At 36.1% G+C, this 18,224-nt stretch overlaps 1 protein-coding gene across 1 annotated transcript; it reads right to left on the bottom strand.

Moving 5' to 3' along the window:
- Positions 1 to 2,652: 2,652 nt before the first annotated feature.
- On the bottom strand, positions 2,653 to 18,195 carry LOC120628645 (ATP-dependent translocase ABCB1-like). Its single transcript, XM_039897183.1, has 22 exons — positions 17,812 to 18,195; positions 16,732 to 16,786; positions 16,353 to 16,631; positions 15,232 to 15,332; positions 14,639 to 14,810; positions 13,450 to 13,621; positions 13,232 to 13,362; positions 12,541 to 12,756; positions 12,129 to 12,254; positions 11,128 to 11,331; positions 10,602 to 10,772; positions 10,330 to 10,516; positions 10,173 to 10,252; positions 9,611 to 9,877; positions 9,369 to 9,530; positions 8,855 to 9,058; positions 8,237 to 8,478; positions 7,993 to 8,152; positions 7,704 to 7,898; positions 6,724 to 6,930; positions 5,265 to 5,411; positions 2,653 to 3,025 (listed from the first exon to the last, which is right to left on the bottom strand). The coding sequence occupies exons 1-22, from the start codon at positions 17,901 to 17,903 to the stop codon at positions 2,828 to 2,830; spliced, it is 3,768 nt and encodes a 1,255-aa protein (XP_039753117.1). The 5' UTR covers positions 17,904 to 18,195; the 3' UTR covers positions 2,653 to 2,827.
- Between the last annotated feature and the right edge of the window lie 29 nt (positions 18,196 to 18,224).

The raw sequence follows: 18,224 nt of genomic DNA, 5'->3' as shown, positions 1-18,224 counted from the left end.
AGAAGCTTAGACCATGGGCGACTGCACAGGCTGCCGACTTTAACATAATTTTTATTATTCTTTACAGAGATTATAGTTACGATATCACGTATTTTGTTAAAATTCTAACTATTGACCTATTATATCTCAAGCTTTTACCTCCAGTGGGCAGTGAAGGGCGGATAGACAGCTGTGGCTTCTTAATAACACACCCTTTGAACTAAGTCAGTGTTTCATGTTTCAATATGGCTCGAGCGTCCAAGAATTTGGAATACTAACGTCTTAATAAAAACCTGAGTTGGTAGTTGTCTTTGGCTTGTGCGCACCTTGTAGGTACATTAGGTACATTGAATTACAGCATTGGTAAAGATCAACTGGTATTTTGTTACGATTATATTGTAAACTTTATAAGTGTATAAGTGACTTTAAAAGTTTTTTTTAAGCAGACACAAAACACAATTAGAACACTCATAAGATAAGACAACATTGGTAAAAATCAACTGGTATTTTGTGACGATTATATTGTAAACTTTATAAGTGTATAAGTGACTTTAAAAGTTTTTTTTAAGCAAACACAAAACACAATTAGAACACTAATTAGATAAGACAACAACTGTTTAGACAAATAACTGCTCACTTTTCACATGTGCACTTCGTAATACTGAGTCAATGATTGTTTTATTCTGCGTGCAATGCTGTAGGCATCAAAGATTACACATTTTATTAATAGCAATTCAAACAAGTAGTATTTTATTGGTAATAATTATTTTAAAGTGGCACGATTTCAGGAGCAGATTCTACTGAAGCCGCTCATGCTCTGTATGAACCTATTAATAGATTTTGTTTAAAAATATGAAAAAGAATCGTTCATTGGTTGTACGAAAGCGTAGCTACTCGTAGCTACGCGGAACGTACCTAAACGTTCCTAAAACTGATATATGTTTGAAATTTAGAGATGTACCGAAATATTAAAGTAGTAAAAATTTTGCTTAGTAACCGAATACCAAATTATACTCGGCTTTATTGTCGCCATACCAAGCACTCTGCCGTGTTTCTCGGTTTAGGTTTTCACATCTTATAGAAGCAAAAACAGGTGTAACCAGACAGGGCGACCAGAGCTGCGAGCTAGCAATCACTGTGCTCCCCCACCGTCAATGTTCCTCATCATCCACTAATTGTTGATACCGTTACTACTTACTTATTAAACTAAATTATGAGTACACATTCTTGTTGCAAGTATCTTTTATGCAAGTTTATTACGCCTCGTATACAGGTCGGAAGTGTCTTTTATGCAAGTTTAATACATCTCGTATGTGGTTCGTAAGTATCTTTTATACAAGTTTAGTATGTCTCGTATACAGGTCGCAAGAGTTTCTTATGCAAATTTACTACGACTCGTATATGGTTCGCAACTGTCTTTTATGCAAGTTTAGTTCGTCTTGCATTCAGTCTCCTATAGGGTTCGCAAGCGCCTTTTATTCAACTTTAGCTCGTCTCGGATAGAGGCTGCAAGTGTCTTTTATGCAACCTCGTTTCGTACTTTTACTTCTCGTATACGGTTCGCAAGTGTCTTTTAGGCAAGTTTAGTGCGCCTCGTATAGGGTTCGCAAGCGTCTTTTATGCAACTTTAGCTCGTCTCGGATAGAGGTCACACGTGATACTCATGCAAGTTAACACGACTCATATACCTATGGTTCGCAAGAGTCTTTTATGCAAGTTTTGTTCGTCTCGAGGTATACATGTAACTTTGTATACTATCCAGGGCCATTCTATCTGACTCGTATTTATTAGCCGAATAGCTCGGCATTTAAACCGACTTATTCGGCCGAGTATAAGTAATTAAAAACTGCGAGTACCTATACTGAGTACCGAGTAAAAACAAGTACTCTTTATACGCCCTCGATTTGAACTTTACATCAAGGGCGTATGAAACTCGCCTCAGCCTCCGCCGCGCGCTGCGCCTCGCCATAGCGTACGCGAAAACATCTCTAGCTTATACGCATATAGTTCACTTATAACAGAATTCTTCTATTATCGCTGTGTCCGTGTTTTTTTCCCACTACAAGTTAGATCTTGACTACAATCTCACCTGGGCGGTGGGGCGGGCGTGGTAGCGGGCTAACCAGTTGGAGGGAAGTATGGTAGTCATCCCCTTCTACGCCACATCGAACCGGAACACTAATTCGCTTAGCGGCACGTCTTTGACGGTAGGGAGGTACCTTCCCACGACCAAAGCCACCTACCAGACCAGACCAGAGAAAATTCAGAAATTATGAATTGCCAAATTTCCGGGAATCGAACCCTCCTACTTAAATTCACGTTCAGTTGAGGGAGGTTGAAATCATGTCACCCCATGAGCCAATGACGGCCGATTGGCGCAGTTTGCAGCCACCCTGCTTTCTGAGCCCAAGGGCGTGGGTTCGATTCCCACAAGTGGAAAATGTTTGTGTGATGAGCATGAATGTTTTTCAGTGTCTGGGTGTTTATACCTACATATATATGTATATTCTAAGTATTTATTTATAAAATATTCGTCAGTCATTTTAGTACCCATAACACAAAAGCCCCTAAATCAAATAAAATAAAATATCCCATATAAAATTAAAGTCTCAGGATCATAATTTTATATACAAATTTTTATTTTTCGTATCGTACCTATACAAATTTTAACAAAAAAAAAATAATAACGTTTAATTTAATTTATTATACAAAATTGCTCATAATATAATAGTTTGTCCTTGCTCTCGGTCAACTAGAAAATCTCATGCTATATGGCTTACTAGCCAAAACACATAGAGGCCTCTTGAGATACTTAAGACGGATGCAACACTACAATACTTCAGTCAAGTCATGTATTATATCCACGTCTATATAAGTTGTAATATAGTCCTTTGAGTTGCATGAGCTCTGCGTGCGTGCCGCGCTCCGCAACGCGTCCTTCACTGAGCACGCAGATTACGTCCGCGTCGCGCACCGTGCTGAGGCGGTGCGCGATCATCACGCACGTGCGGCCTGCCTTCGCCGCGTCCAGTGCGTCTTGGACCACCTAGAAATATAAATCTGCAATTTTTTTTTGTTTTTTTTTTATAATTTATATTAGTGTTTTTACCTACACTTGGAGGAATTATCAATTTTATAAATTTAAAATGCATATAAAAATTTTCGGTACCGACAGGATTTGAATTTTGAAAGCTACGGCCAATACAGTCGTTATAAGACTGAAAGGCATATACTAATTTCGGCATCGACGGTAGGAGAGCCGTAGCTTAATTGGTAAAAGCGCTCAGGCCGCGATTGCCCGAGAGTCGCAGGTTCAAATCCTGTCTGTGCCGAAAATTTTTATACGCATTTTAAATTTATAAAATTAAATCTGCCATGTGTTTAAGGTGAGATTTTACTTTATTTACTAGACAATCATCATCATCACCATATCAACCCAATACCGGCCCACTATCAGTGGCGTGCATAGGGTTTTCGGTCAGGGTATGCATAAAAAAAAATAGGTACTGAACATGCTATTTTGATGTTACTGTATAATTTTATTTGTGAGTAGGTACCTAACCTAACATTGTTTGTGATACCCATGTAGATCTTCTCATCATCTCAGTCTCATCAGTAGGTATAGTAAGCTCTGAGACGACCGACTAGCGAGTTTTTAAAATTGTCTGCCATTGCGGCAATTACATTAAATAATGTTTTTTAGTGTAAACAATAAACAAACATAGGTATTATTATAAATAAATAATGAAACAAAACATTGATCACTGCTATTCGCCTGTTTCTGTAAGTCAGTCAGATCTCTTTTTACGTGCCGCTCCTTGTAGGTGCATTCCTTCCTTTACGAATAATCTCAATTAAACGTTAGTTAAGAATTAGCTCTTAACTTACCTACATTTTCCAAGCACACTGAACCATCAGATCACACGCCGAATATAAGAACTTTCTTACACTAAGAATATTCCTCACAATCATTTACAAACAGTACACTGTCACAAAGGTTAATGTTAACAATAATAATTGTAACTATTTACAAACAACCGTACAGCAAACGAAAAAACAGTAATTAATTCTAATTCGGTGAATATAATTTGTTATGACAGATGGTAAAAGGTAAACAATAATGGCGCTGAGTGATCGCCAGCGATAATGAGAATATCATAGTCAAAATATGTCCGTAATATTTTCTTAGTACACAAATGCTATTAAAAGTTGTCATTCGAAGAATATTACTTCATCAGTTACCAATGGCACCTGGTATACGTTAATAATTTATTTAACATAATTCGGCAACTTTTAATTTGGTTATTTTAATATACTTTTTGAACAAATTAGGTACTTATAAATTTCTAAAGACCTTGAATGTAATAAAATTCATTGATAAATTTTTTAACTACAAAAAGAATTATTGCCGTTTTAAACAATAACAAACAAAGCAAATTACTTGTGCTTATAAAAAAAAACAAAGCATACATTTGGATTTTAAATTTCCGTAAGCAGTGCTTTTAAGATTTGCACACAAGCGAAACCCCTATACTGGAAACCTGGAAAACTCGCACACATAGAAAGAGCCAAATATTGTGTAAGCACGCACGCGATTATATCACTACACACCAGAACATCCATGTGTGCTGGTGCACACAAGTAACGACAGATGCATTCAATCGCCGTGCTTCTATGGAGACCGCGGCGGCGCGGCGCATTAATTCGAGCGACGAATAAACGATTTGCCCGGCAATGGATACTTAATCGTGAAAACCCCAGCTAATTTTATGAGATTTAAATTATATTTAAAGCGTTACTTTTTATTTAGGGATACTGTTTACAACTCAAAATTAAAATATAGTCGAAATATTATGCAGTTTGTCTATTTTAGTTCTAAACCATGACATTGATTTACATAGAAGTGCGGTTTTAACTAGATGGCGCTTTTATAGTTTTCTACAAATTGTTTAATTTTTTTTCAATCTTTAATTTTTAAGTCGTCCTTATGGTCTGAGAGGCCCTGAGGTCAGGGTATGCACTGCTTATTTGCATCTATGAGATGCACGCCACTGCCCACTATAGGGTACTGGTCTCCTCCCACAGTGAGACGGGTTTAAGCCGTAGTTCACTACGCTGGACTTGCGGTTTGGTGGACTCCACACGCCTTTAATAACATTCCTCGTGATTTTTTCCTTTACCGTCGAAGACAGTGATATTTTAATTGCTTAGAATGCACACAACTTAAAAAAGTTAGAGGTGCGATCTGGGATTCACGTTATGCATGCATGCATAGCATAATTTACCTTTTCGCTTTCTGTATCCAATGCACTCGTAGCCTCGTCGAGAAACAGTATCTTAGGTTGTCGTATTAGAGCTCGCGCAATGGCTATTCTTTGCTTTTGTCCTCCAGATAGTTGTGTGCCTTTTGAACCAACGTTTGTTTCGTATCCCTGTAATAAAAAAAAAAAATACTCTACAAGAAATAAAAAAAGTCTTGCTATATATTAGAAACATTCACGAATTTGTAACGTTAACAAGGTTTTATGGCATTGCAAATTTTCAGCACATTGGTGTAAGTCTGGAGTTTCTGGAGCGAGGTCGGCTGGCTGGAGTGATCCAGCGGGGAGCCGCATCAGTTGCCATACGTACAACGGACGGTCCCAGACCAACCAAGTGCGGAAAAGACCCAGGAACAGAAGAAGAGGTAGAAGAAGTAAGTCTGGAGGCTTCGGCCTTGGCTAGTTACCACCCTAAGGACAAAGACGTTCCGCTAAACGATTTAGCGATATGATGTCGCGTAGTAACCAATAAGGGGAATGGGTTTCAAACAGGGTTAAATGAAAAATACCAGGAAGCTTTTCGGTTTGTACTTGTTTACATTTATACTTACAACTTTAGTTCTAACTGCCCTACCCCCTAACCGGTTAGCCCGTTACAATCTTAGACTGCATTATCACTTACGAGAAGGTGAGATTGCAGTCAAGGGCTAACTTATAGTGGAATAAAATAAAACATTTCAACGTCTTGCAATATAGATTAGCTGAAATTTTATGAGTTCATTAATCGAAGTTATTTGAACGAAAGTTTCGTTGAACCCTATTAGGATTAACTTAAAAGAGTTTGACTGAAACTTGATGTTTCAGCCTTAGATACTAACAAGAGCGTATTAATTTTGCTTTCGGGTTAAATAACTGACTTCATTATCGGCCCAGTACAAGGCACAGGTCTTCTTCTGCATTGAGAAGGGTTAAGACCGACACGCTGGCCAATTGCGGATTGGCGGAGCTTACACGCCTTTGAGTTTTCTATGGAGTACTCTCAGACATGCAGGTTTTTTCACAATGTTTTCTTTCGCCGTTGAATCAAGTGATATTTAATTGTTTTAAACGCACATAACATGCGTGCTGGGAATGAAACTCAGCCCTCCGAAAGTTAAGGCGAAGTCCGAACCACTTGGCTATCATCGCTTTTCTGGGGTGTCACCGATAACTGACTTCTTACCTTCAACGTAAGAACTTAAGATGCTTGCATCTTAGAGTAGGTAGGTACATCATTACTGCAACCGCCATCAAGCAGTTACTTCTTTTGTTGGGGTGCCCATCCACAGTAAATATTAATGTCAACATTTTTTAAACCAATTCTTCAGCCCAATAATATTGCCAACACAGGCAATATTAGGAAGAAGAAGAATATTGTCAATAATATTTGGTGTGTTCTGGCAGCCTTAGAGTAAATGCGGAGAGCAAAGTAATTTGAACTTACCATGGGTAGAGAGGCAATGAATTCATGAATATTAGCTTGCATAGCGACTTCTACAATTTCTTCCATACTCGGTTGCCTGGTGTTGTCTCCGTATGCTATGTTTTCAGCAATAGTTCTATCAAACAAGATTGGCTCTTGTTGCACAAATCCTATAGTTTGCCTTGCATCAGATAACCGAATCATCGGTAGTGGAATGTTGTTCTGAGCCTAAAAAATATTCATCATCATCATCAAGCCTTTACCAGCCCTTTACAGGGCACGGTTTTCCACTTCCTTGACGTGTGGTGACGGCAGATCAGAATACACTTGTCATTACCCCTCTTCTTTCTGCGGGTGCTTTATGAGATGACTACGGGGATATAAAATATCAATAAATAAATACTACGACAATACACACATCGCTATCTAGCCCCAAAGTAAGCGTAGCTTGTGTTATGGGCACTAAGATAGCTGATGAATATTTTTATGAATATAATATACATAAACACCCAGACACTAAAAACATTTATGTACATCACACAAACATCTCCAGTTGTGGGAATCGAACCCACGGCCTTGGACGCAGAAAGCAGGGTCGCTGCCCACTGCGCCAACTGGCTGTGAATATACCGGAGAACGCGCAGCAGCGTCTTCCAAGGTACTACTACCACCAACTGCGATCACCACCCAATCTGCCCAGTGTGGTGATTAAAGGAAAGCCCTCCCATTGTGAAAGGCCTTTAGTCCAGCAGATACTGGACTGTTAAAGGCTATTGATGAACGCGTAGTCCCCATACTGAAGAACATGCAGGTTTCCTCGCAATGTTTTCCTTCACCGTTAAAACAAGTGATAATTGCTTAAATTAAAAAAGCAAATGAATCTGAAATGTCAGAGGTTGGGGATCAATGTTACCATGTAACCAAAATGATGGAGTTAAGTTGTGTAGCTTGTAATAGATGTTTGTTTAAGTATAATTTTTGGCTATTATTCAGATACATACCACTATTCCTTCTTGGGGGTCGTAATACCTTTCTAGGAGTTGTATAATAGTACTCTTGCCACATCCACTGGGGCCGACTAATGCTATGGTTTTGTGACTCTCTATCTCGAGATCAAAGTTTTCTAGAACATTTACCGAAGGTCGCGTTGGATACTTGAACAAAACGCTTCGTAAACTTGCACTTCCTGACCCGCTCTAAAAATATGACAACATTTTTATCTTTTTCACATAAGCAAATGTATTTCTTTTCATTCGCTTGGTAGTTATTAATTACTTAGTAGGTACTCACAAAGTCTTCTATCGTCGGTGTTTCGGGATTCGTTATTTTAGACTGTCGATTCAGGAGTTGTATAATACGACCCGCAGCACTTAATCCTTTTTGAAAATCAGGAGCATAAGCAAAGGCGACCGCAGCAGATGAAGAGCCCGTAAGCAGCGTCTCTGCTGTTCTAGGATTTATTACAGCAAATATTAATTAAAGTGTGCGTTTACGAATAATATTTGAGACAAAAATAAATAAAAGTACCACCTACTTAAGTATTACGCCATAGTTTACGTTTTGGTATACAATCAAATGCCCTCCATAGTATAAAGATGCAGAATATACTAAGTCGTAAATTCCTCTCGATAATCCAAATACGATTCCTCGCATATGAGTTGCACGTTTTGCAATATGAAGCGCTGGTCTTAATTGTCTAGCATATTCTTCAACAAAGAAATCTTCTTTGCCTAGAGCTGAAACTGTGCGTACATTCGCAACAGCTTCCACTGCAACCTGAAAAACCATGTACCTATTTATTATTGGATAGAAGCAGGCGTTACTTTGCGGAAATCCATGATATATTATAAAAAATTAAGCTTAATTTGCTTGCTTTAATAATTGTTAAGTCACTTAACAATTATTCAATGTAAAGTCAACATCTGATGATGCTCCGGTTTCGGAGCGAAACGTGCGTAGAGGGTATATTGCCGAAGATCTGTTTGGTGTGGGGTATAAGGATTGAAGAAATTATAAATTACACCACACAGATTCTCCTGCTTTTCGCGGAGTATAGCAAATTAAGCTTAATTTTGATAATATACCTATTTATTATTCATTGTGACATAATTCGGTAAGGTTTTAGGTGGTTTTTTTTTATAAATTCTATTACCTTCGAACTAGATTCCATAGCTTTCGCTATTCCCGTGGACTCTTCCGATACCATCTTGCCTTCAATGTTGACAACAGCAATAAATATCGGCGCGCATGACAAGACGACGAGACCTAAGCGCCATTCATAGTACATAGAAACAACAATAGCGAATAAAAATGTGCCCACTGCTTGTAATATTGTACCAATTCTTTGCCCTGTTGCCTGTTGATCATAAATGTTACATTTAAAAAAACACCATAAAATACGTTGTTAAGTAACATAATTGATATTTATTAGCCAGCAAAATGTATTCATCAATATAACAGTTATTGTGTCGCCAATATTGTGGATATAATCCACTATCTGTAAATTTATTGTCTTAAAACAACTAGATTTCGACAACAGTGCCATCTTGCGAGATCAACTGTAGCTTAAAACTATCCAAGTGAATTCATAAGTATGAAAATAAAAATCAGGAGAAGGATAAATATAAATTAAACATGAAGAATGAACATGAAAACTGAAGAATTACCGCGTTTACAGAAGCCGCTTCACCCGATAAACGAGCGCACAATGATCCAGTTGAATTGCTATTTTCGTCGAAATAACCAATTTCTTGTTCAAGCAATTTTTCAAACATCAACTTTCTTAACCTTGCCGTTAGGTGTTCACCAGCAACTGAGAACAGGTATCCCTGCAATATTTGAAAATCATATTAAAAAGGTTTTTCTATCTTAAAATATTAACTTAGTTCGACATTAAAAATAAACCTACCGTTAATAAGGTAGCAAGTCCTGTTATTAAACCTACACTTATAAAAATTAGTGCGTAAATTCGTATTTGTGCTATTACTGCATTTGTATCAGGATTAGAAAGTACTCCAAGAAAGTCACCAAGAAGCAGTCCAAATATTGGTGAAGAAAGGCCCATAATCACAGAACAAACAGTAGCCGCAGTAATAGACTTCCATTCAGGGCCATTCAGTTTTATTACTGAGATAAATGTCGCTTTTTCTGTATCTTCTAAATGTTGTTGCTCCTCCTAAAAATATTATTGTCAAGTACATTAAATGAATTCAACAAATCTAGATGCGTTGAATACCAAATACCTTTTTAGTTCTTCTTTTTTGTAATTTCTATGAAAATGAATAATTAAAGGATAGATCTACTATTCAGTGCGGGTATGCGCTGGAGACGGAGAGTTGAATCAACGATGCCTCCTTCATTAATATACTAATGGCTCTCTCATTTTACAAACAACATTGATGCCGTTTTCTCTAGAAATGTATAACAATGGGTGTTTTTGCGATATTCCTATCCTGTACCCTGTATACTACCTCTGTTGCGACGTCAAAATCTTCATCGTCATTTCCGTCTAGTTCCAATGATTGAGTTCTACTAAAATTGCCTTCGGTAGCTGAAAGTCAAATTTCACAGCAAATAACTATAAGTAATAAAACGCTGTGTAAACTAACAAATTAAAATAATATAAACCTGTTTCCGGGTCTTCTGGAGTTGATTGTAACATCACCATATCGTAATAATGTCCTCTTACGCTCATCAAATCGTCGTGGCTTCCACTTTCTACTACAGTCCCTTCTTTGAGAACATAAATCTTGTCAGCATTTCTAATTGTTGAAAGCCTGTGGGCAATGACAATTGTAGTGCGTCCTTCTTTGGCCTAAAAACGTTGACAAAATATTTATACACCGACATATTGGGAAAAATAGGGCAACAAAAATTTGTATTTTATGTTTACACCTTACCCTATCAAGTGCTTTTTGAACCTTCGCTTCAGAAGATGTATCAAGTGCGCTTGTAGCTTCGTCAAGTAAGAGAATACATGGGTCGCGGATGATCGCACGAGCAATTGCGATGCGTTGCTTCTGTCCACCAGACAGAGAAGCACCCCGCTCGCCAACTAATGTGTCATAACCCTAAGCGAATAAAAAAAATTCTTTTAATTTAACTTGACCCAGCATTCTCTTACACTTTATTCTTATGTATATGATATGATATAGAACTTATAGTAGTTTTATTTGACTGGTTGTTGTTCTTATATTTAAGTTATGTCATGATCTGTTTTGTGTTTAAAAAATATATATATATATATATATATATATATATATTTATGTATTTGTGTCTATTAATCCTGTCTTGCTCCTCAATTAAGGTTTCAGTAATTAAAATCCAAATACAATAGCAGTAAGATGGATCGTGAGTTTCATGGTTGAAAATTTTAAGGAATTAGGTTTTGGGTTTAATTTAAAAAAAATGGAGGATTGAAATTACCGATGGAAGTTTCCTAATAAAGTCATGTGCATTTGCAAGCATCGCTGCATGTTCGACATCGGAGTCAGATGCATCATCACAGCCATAACGAATGTTTTCCATTACCGTAGTGTTAAACAAAACAGGTTCCTGTCCCACAAGACCGATATGGCTGCGTAACCATTTCACCGAAAAGTCACGAACGTCGATCTCTTCTACCATTACCTACAAAAAAAATGTAACGTAGGCGTTAGTTTGTAAAATTCCATGATATATTATGAAAATTAAGCTTATATTTCTTAAGTAGGTATAGTTCAACGGGTACATACCACGATAATATTTTGAATTTGTCGATATTTCGACCCAGTTGCATGGATCGTGGTCACGACGGGACTCACCGTCCCGGGATCGAGTCCCGTCGTGACCACGATCCATGCAACTGGTTCGAAATATCGACAAATTCAAAATATTACCGTGGTATGTACCCGTTAAACTATACTTAAGAAATGTTGATTAACCACGAAAATCTTAGTTTAAAATATTTAAGCTTATATTGCTATACTCCGCGAAAAGCAGGAGAATCTGTATGATATAATTTAAATTAATTAATAACTGTTAAAAACGACAATTATTCTTGTAAAGTCATCATCTCCTGAGTCGGAGGCCGGTGTCGGAGCGAAACGTACACCATAGGGTGTATTTTATAATTTCTTCAATACTCTATAGAGAATCTCTATAGATTCTTCTTAATTATCACACCTAATTATGAAAAGAGGAGTGGATTTATTAGATAAACAACAAATAAACAAAAGAGTTACATTGTTTAACCCGTCACAGTACCTACCTAAGTACAGTGAGATTTTTGGTACAATGACGTCGAAATAAAAAGTGTTGTGTAAAAAGTTACTATTTGTAAACTCATAGCCCGATTTATCAAAATTTCATGACTTAATCTTGTGAGGTTTAGTAGCTGTTTAATGAATACCAAAAAATGCAAAAGTATTGCAGAATTTTATACTTACGCTTCCACCAATAACATCATAACATCTGGATAACAGTTGAATGATCGTTGACTTGCCGCAACCAGAATGGCCCACAAGAGCTACAGTTTGACCACGTTGCACGCTGATGCTCACCCCTTTAAGTACCTGTTTTAAATAACAATAAAATTTCATATCCAAATGTGTGAACCAATACCACGATCTTACAAATCCAATACGATCCTAAAATCATACATTAGCAAATTATCATACTTAGTCTAAAAAAAATACAGTAACAAAAAACTAAGTAATGAACTTAGTTTTGTTAGTTACGGACATTAGACATAGATATTACCTAATATCTTTAACTTTATAGTTCTTTACATTTAGTAAAAGTTTAAAGTTAATGTATATTTTTTATGAAGATAGGAATATATTTTAGTCATCAACTTACAGGCACGTCAGGTCTAGAAGGGTAGTGAAATACGACGTCATTCAGAGAAATATTTCCATAAATGTCGAATGGAAAGCCTTCGTCGGAGTTAATCTTTGGGACGTTGTCGATTAATTTGAATATCTGTGCTCCTGCACCAGTTGCTGTTCCGAATGTGTCCATTAGATTTGACGCCATCTCAAAGTTCATGGACGCCATCATTATTCCAAAAAAAACCTAAAAAATTGGGTCACATATTTCCGTTTATGAAAACTTGAAAAATTTACTTTTTCTATGTATATTACATAGAAAAAGTTAATAACTTGTTTAATTAAATCTAAAACATCTTCGAAAATCGAAACCACTCCATCGAGTCATAATAGCTACCTAATTTGCTATTAGAATTTCCCCATTGTAAACGTATAATATATTAAGGTTTAAGGTTGATCGTACTTTTTTTCTTGTCGTTATTATGGAAACAGACGTACTTAAGAGATTACAGAATTCCCACAGCAGTTTATGAAACTGTAAAATTCAGGCGGACAAAGTTGCGAGCACCATCTTGTTCACTATAAATGTACATTTTTTTAAATAAACTCTATTTTTAGTCTTCGTTATTTTAAAAGTCAACATAACTTCATACTCTCAGAATAAAATTAATATTAATTAATGCAAAAAGTAGGAATGTATTATGTACGTTTGGATTACTTACTGCGATCATTGTGTCTGCGTCATATGTTTTAGGTTCGTCTACCATCAGTTTATATCCAAACCAAAAAGACAGGGCGTAAGAAGCGAAGAAGTAGAGTTCTTGAAGCCCCATAAAAATTGCTTCGAATAAACCTAAAGAGGATATATATCGTTTAAGGTGACTTCGTAAAAGATCGCTTATCATTTTCATTATTTTTAGTAGCTCGTTCCGTTTTTTACCTTTTTTGATGTTGACACTCCTAGCTTCAGACAAATGTTTTTCATATCTACTTATCTCCTTTTTTTGTCCGCTAAAAGCGTAAACTGTTCTTATGGCGGAGAAAACTTCTTCAACCACTGCCCCCGCTTTGCCTGACAACTTAGCTTCCCGTTTTGACAGCTTAGATGCGATCTAACAACGTTGTAATGATTAAAATAACCTGCTTCACTATGAATTTTCAACATAATTCGAATAATTGTAATTTTTAAAATTCAAAATTAATTTTATTCAAGCATTTGAAACGTCAAGTCTGTATGTTTGTAGTGACTCTACCACCGGGTCGGAAGGCAGATTCTTTCGAGAAGAAGCCGGCAAGAAATTCAGCAGTTGCTCTTTTTCTAAATCAACTGTTTACATTTTACATTTTTGAAGTAAAACTTCTTTAGGCGCGGCTAAAGAGTACCTAACTCAATTTTTTTTAGTTGAAGTAAAGCTTACGTTAGAGTTCTGTGTAGTTTCCGCAGGGTGATTACGTATCTCGCGACAGGTTTGCGATAGGCGTAAATCTTGCAATCACTGCTGTCAAACGTCACTTTTGTTTAATTATTGTATGGCAAGATTTACGCCTGTCGCAAACCTGTCGCGAGATACGTAATCACCCTGCCGCTATTTAAAAATAATAATTTGGATTGATCGTAAGTATATGTCATATACTCCACGCTTCTTGATTATACGCCAGCTAGTGGCAAATATCATAGTCAATTAGGATTATTTATTTCCAATATTTTCAAACGGATCATTGTAAATAGCAAAGTAAATAAAACAAACAGTTATAAAAAAATACTTTAAATTGCAAAGTTTTTTGAAAATCTCTAAATAAATTTTCTGACGACTGCGACATTCTATTATATTCAATGACAAGCTTATATTGGCATGTGCTGATCTACCTTAAATTTTCTACTCTAAATTATTCTATTTAACAAAATATTGATGAAATGTGAAAGTGATATTAATGAATTTTAAATAGAATATAAAATGAAATAGTGAATATTAAATGAAATGGCGGAGTCTCAGGAAGATTTTACTCTTTTATCAATAAATAATAATAAAAGTTTTACTTCAATCGCGTAATCAATAACATTCATTTTTCTATCTTGTGAGAGATGAATTTGGACGTTATAGAAACTTTAACAAACAAAACAAACTTACCCAGCCTGACGCTCCTAAAAGAGACAATGTGACTGGAAAGGAAATCAGGCACAGTAGGGCTAGTTTCCATCCTTTTAAAAGTGCCATAATTACAGAGCTTAAGAAGCCAGCCTGGTGGTATAAAAACATCTCCAACTTCTCTCCTATTCCCTGTTCTAGTTTGACAACATGACTGGAAAGTACATATTTCGTTAATGAAATGAATAACAGTATTATAATTAAAGATTTTAAACTGAGATTTTCGTGGTTAATCAACATTTCTTAAATATAGTTCAACTGGTACATACCACGATATTATGTTTGGATTTGTCGATATTTCGACCACGATGAGGATTATAATTTTTTATTTTTTATACTCTAGGGGGCTTAAGACAAGGCTGTCTTATTACGGAGAATGACGTCCCGCAAACAGATTTAGCGTTGCGTTATGATGCCAAACTAATTAGGGTTATAGGTTTAATATGACTGTCTTTCGTACCCCTAACAGGTTAGCCCGCTACCATCTTACAGTGGATTATCACTTACCTCCACGTGACAATGCAGTAAAGGCCTAGCTAGTAGAATAAATAATAAATTTTAGGTTGAAGACTTACTCGGACATTTTGGTAGCAAAATCCCCAATTTTGTGAGTGTCGAAATATTCAAAATCGTGACGTAAGGCTGCTTTCAAATATGCTTGCCGTATTCGATATACCTGTTGATTTAAGATATATTTTAAGAAAAAAAACCTGGAAATATTTAAAAGCAGGAAAATAGCAGGATTTCATTAAAGTTCCTTTGCTAAATTATGCAAGTAATAGAATAATCTGTGAGTAAAGCTATGAATACTTATATATACTTATAACTTGCCCAAAACCTGTCATATTCAGTCAACTTAATTGAAATCTTTGCCTGAATCAACACGTACAAATAACCTGCGTGACGAAATAAATAATATCGCACAACATCACATGACTATCACTCCAAGAGGAGCTTTTCATTATATCCTCCCAGATTTGTGATACAACTTTTACCAACATTATTTGTGAGTTTCATAAGCTTTATACTAACCAGGAAAATTAAGACTTTTTAAGTCTGAATAAACGGCTAAACTTTCTTACGAACGCTGCCTTAATGATGAGAGATATATAATTGAGTTTAGAGAAACTTTGTAGAATTTGATAATACCTACAAAAAAAGGAAAGGTAAGGATAAAATAGGCCTAACCTAGCTTTCAACTGGAAAACGTTTGTGTGATGAGTATGAATGTTTTTCAGTGTCTGGGTGTTTATATGTATATTATAAGTATTTATATAAATTATTCATAAAAATATTCATCAGTCATCTTAGTACCCATAACACAAGCTACGCTTACTTTAGGGACTAGATCGCGATGTGTGCATTGTCGTAGTATATTTATTATTATTATTATTATAAGATATATATTCTCAAATTTATACCCGTGCGAAGCTGGGGCGGGTTGCTAGTTATCATGATCATCATCATCACTAACCCATTACAGGCTCATTACAGAGCACGGGTCTCCTCTCAGAATGAGAAGGATTTTGGCCTTAGTCTTCCAAAGTACGGATTGGTAGACTTCGCACGCTGTTGAAAACATTATCGAGAACTCTCAGGCATTCATGTTTCCTCACGGTGTTTTCCTTCACCGTGTGAAGCAAGTGATATTTAAAGTGCTTAAATTAAAATTAAACAATATAATATATACTCTAACCTGCTTATAGGCTGATATATTCATGAGGACGGTTCCAATATATGAAAGAATGACCGTAACTGCTCCAACAAGACTGTTATAAATTGCGAAAGTTTTAGTTGCTTGGAGAAAAACGTCTGCTTTCGATTGGTCATCATCAGCTGATCTACCAAAGTCGACCATACTTTGAACGTATGCAGCAAATAATAACGTATTTAAAGGTGTGGTGCAACCACTGATTAAAGCTGTTACCGTTGCTAGAGCGATACATAGTTTGTCTGTTAGGGATGCGAATCTAAACTGAAAATGGCAAATGGTAAAATTTGTCAAAATAGTAAAATTGTCCAAAAAAGTATTTGTCTCAAAACATTATATATACCTACATAAATTCAATACTTACTAGGGTGAAGAATGATATGCTTGGAACATCTTCATCATCTTCGGTTTCTGACTCACTGGAAATTTATTAACACCTAAATATTATTAAATCATTTCTGTTTTAGTGGAGAATGCTTAGAATACGTAAATGAAATTCTTTCGACAAACCTCTTTAAAGTAAAGAACTTACCAGTATCTACGAAAACTAATAAAACTGAAGTACAGACGTTATTTGCCGTGAAAAAAAGAACAGAAGTTCAAACTTCTCTTCATTTAATAACCTATTTGGAAAAGTCTTTTTTTTAGCTTGAAGTGGTAGGTAACCTCCATACACTAGGTGGTCCCACTGTCACCAGGTCAAGGTCTTGGAGAAAAAAAGGGAACTCTTCTAGTCCATCCATCCATCCATCCCATCAAAAAGTACAATTTAATAACAAAAATACCCAAATCGCTATATATGGGTATTTTTAATATTAAACTGTGCATATTCATTGAATTTCTTTATTTGTTCAAGTAAAACTGACTGAGTTGAAGACTGAACCGAGAAGTGAGATGGAACCGAGTATTTATAATTCCTTATTTTCTCTGGTCTGGTCTAAAGGGAGGCTTCGGCCGTGGCTAGTTAGCACCGACGCGACGTGGCCCTAAGCGATTTAGAATTCCTGTACGATGATGTTGCGTATAAACCGATAAGGTTTAATATAACTTGCGAACCTCTAACAGGTCATCCCATTACCATGTTAGACTGCATCGCTTCACTTACCACCAGGTGAGATTGCAGTCAAGGGCGAACTTATAATGGTATAGAAAAAATATAAATAAAATTCAAAATATCAGATAAAAAGTACCCGATTTTTAAAATAAGAGTTAAAGTCTTCTATGCCTCACAAAATAACTGTTTTGTTTAGGTGTACCTACTTCGTCTTTAAATTTTGTAAACTGGCGATAACTTCTAAATTAAATGGCCGATTGGAATAAATTATGGGCCTGCTACATCAAAACAAACAAACAAAAAACTGTCCTCTTTATCATATTAGTATAGATTATCATTCATCATATCATTACCGAAGTCGTTTTTTTTCGATGTCGATTGGACACTCACCTGATATTTTCATTTGCTATCCCCGTGTTTCCTAACAATGCCTCAGTATCATCATGAGTATAATTTTCATTCATGTTTTCCTCATCATTCATGGTAGAATTGATTCAATTAGGCGGTGTGTTAGAATGCGGTGCACTATCAACTAACTTATTTACACGACTGGGCGATACGACTTATCTTCAATTATAATAAACGTTTGTTTAGATATACTATCAATACGAAATTTTCTTTCAACTTTATCTGCAATCTATGATACACATCGTAAAAATTATCACTGGCACGAAGATTCGAAGAATTTAAGGTTAGGAGAACTTGTATCACACCGTAATAACAGCGTCGAGCGCTGTTATTACTTACATCGACGACCGTAAACGCCAAAGCGAAAATACCTACTGACTATGTCATAACTAACT

The sequence above is a fragment of the Pararge aegeria genome, chromosome 13 (genome assembly GCF_905163445.1).
Source record: "Pararge aegeria chromosome 13, ilParAegt1.1, whole genome shotgun sequence".
NCBI lineage: Eukaryota > Metazoa > Arthropoda > Insecta > Lepidoptera > Nymphalidae > Pararge > Pararge aegeria.
This window is presented reverse-complemented; position numbering and strand designations above follow the sequence as displayed.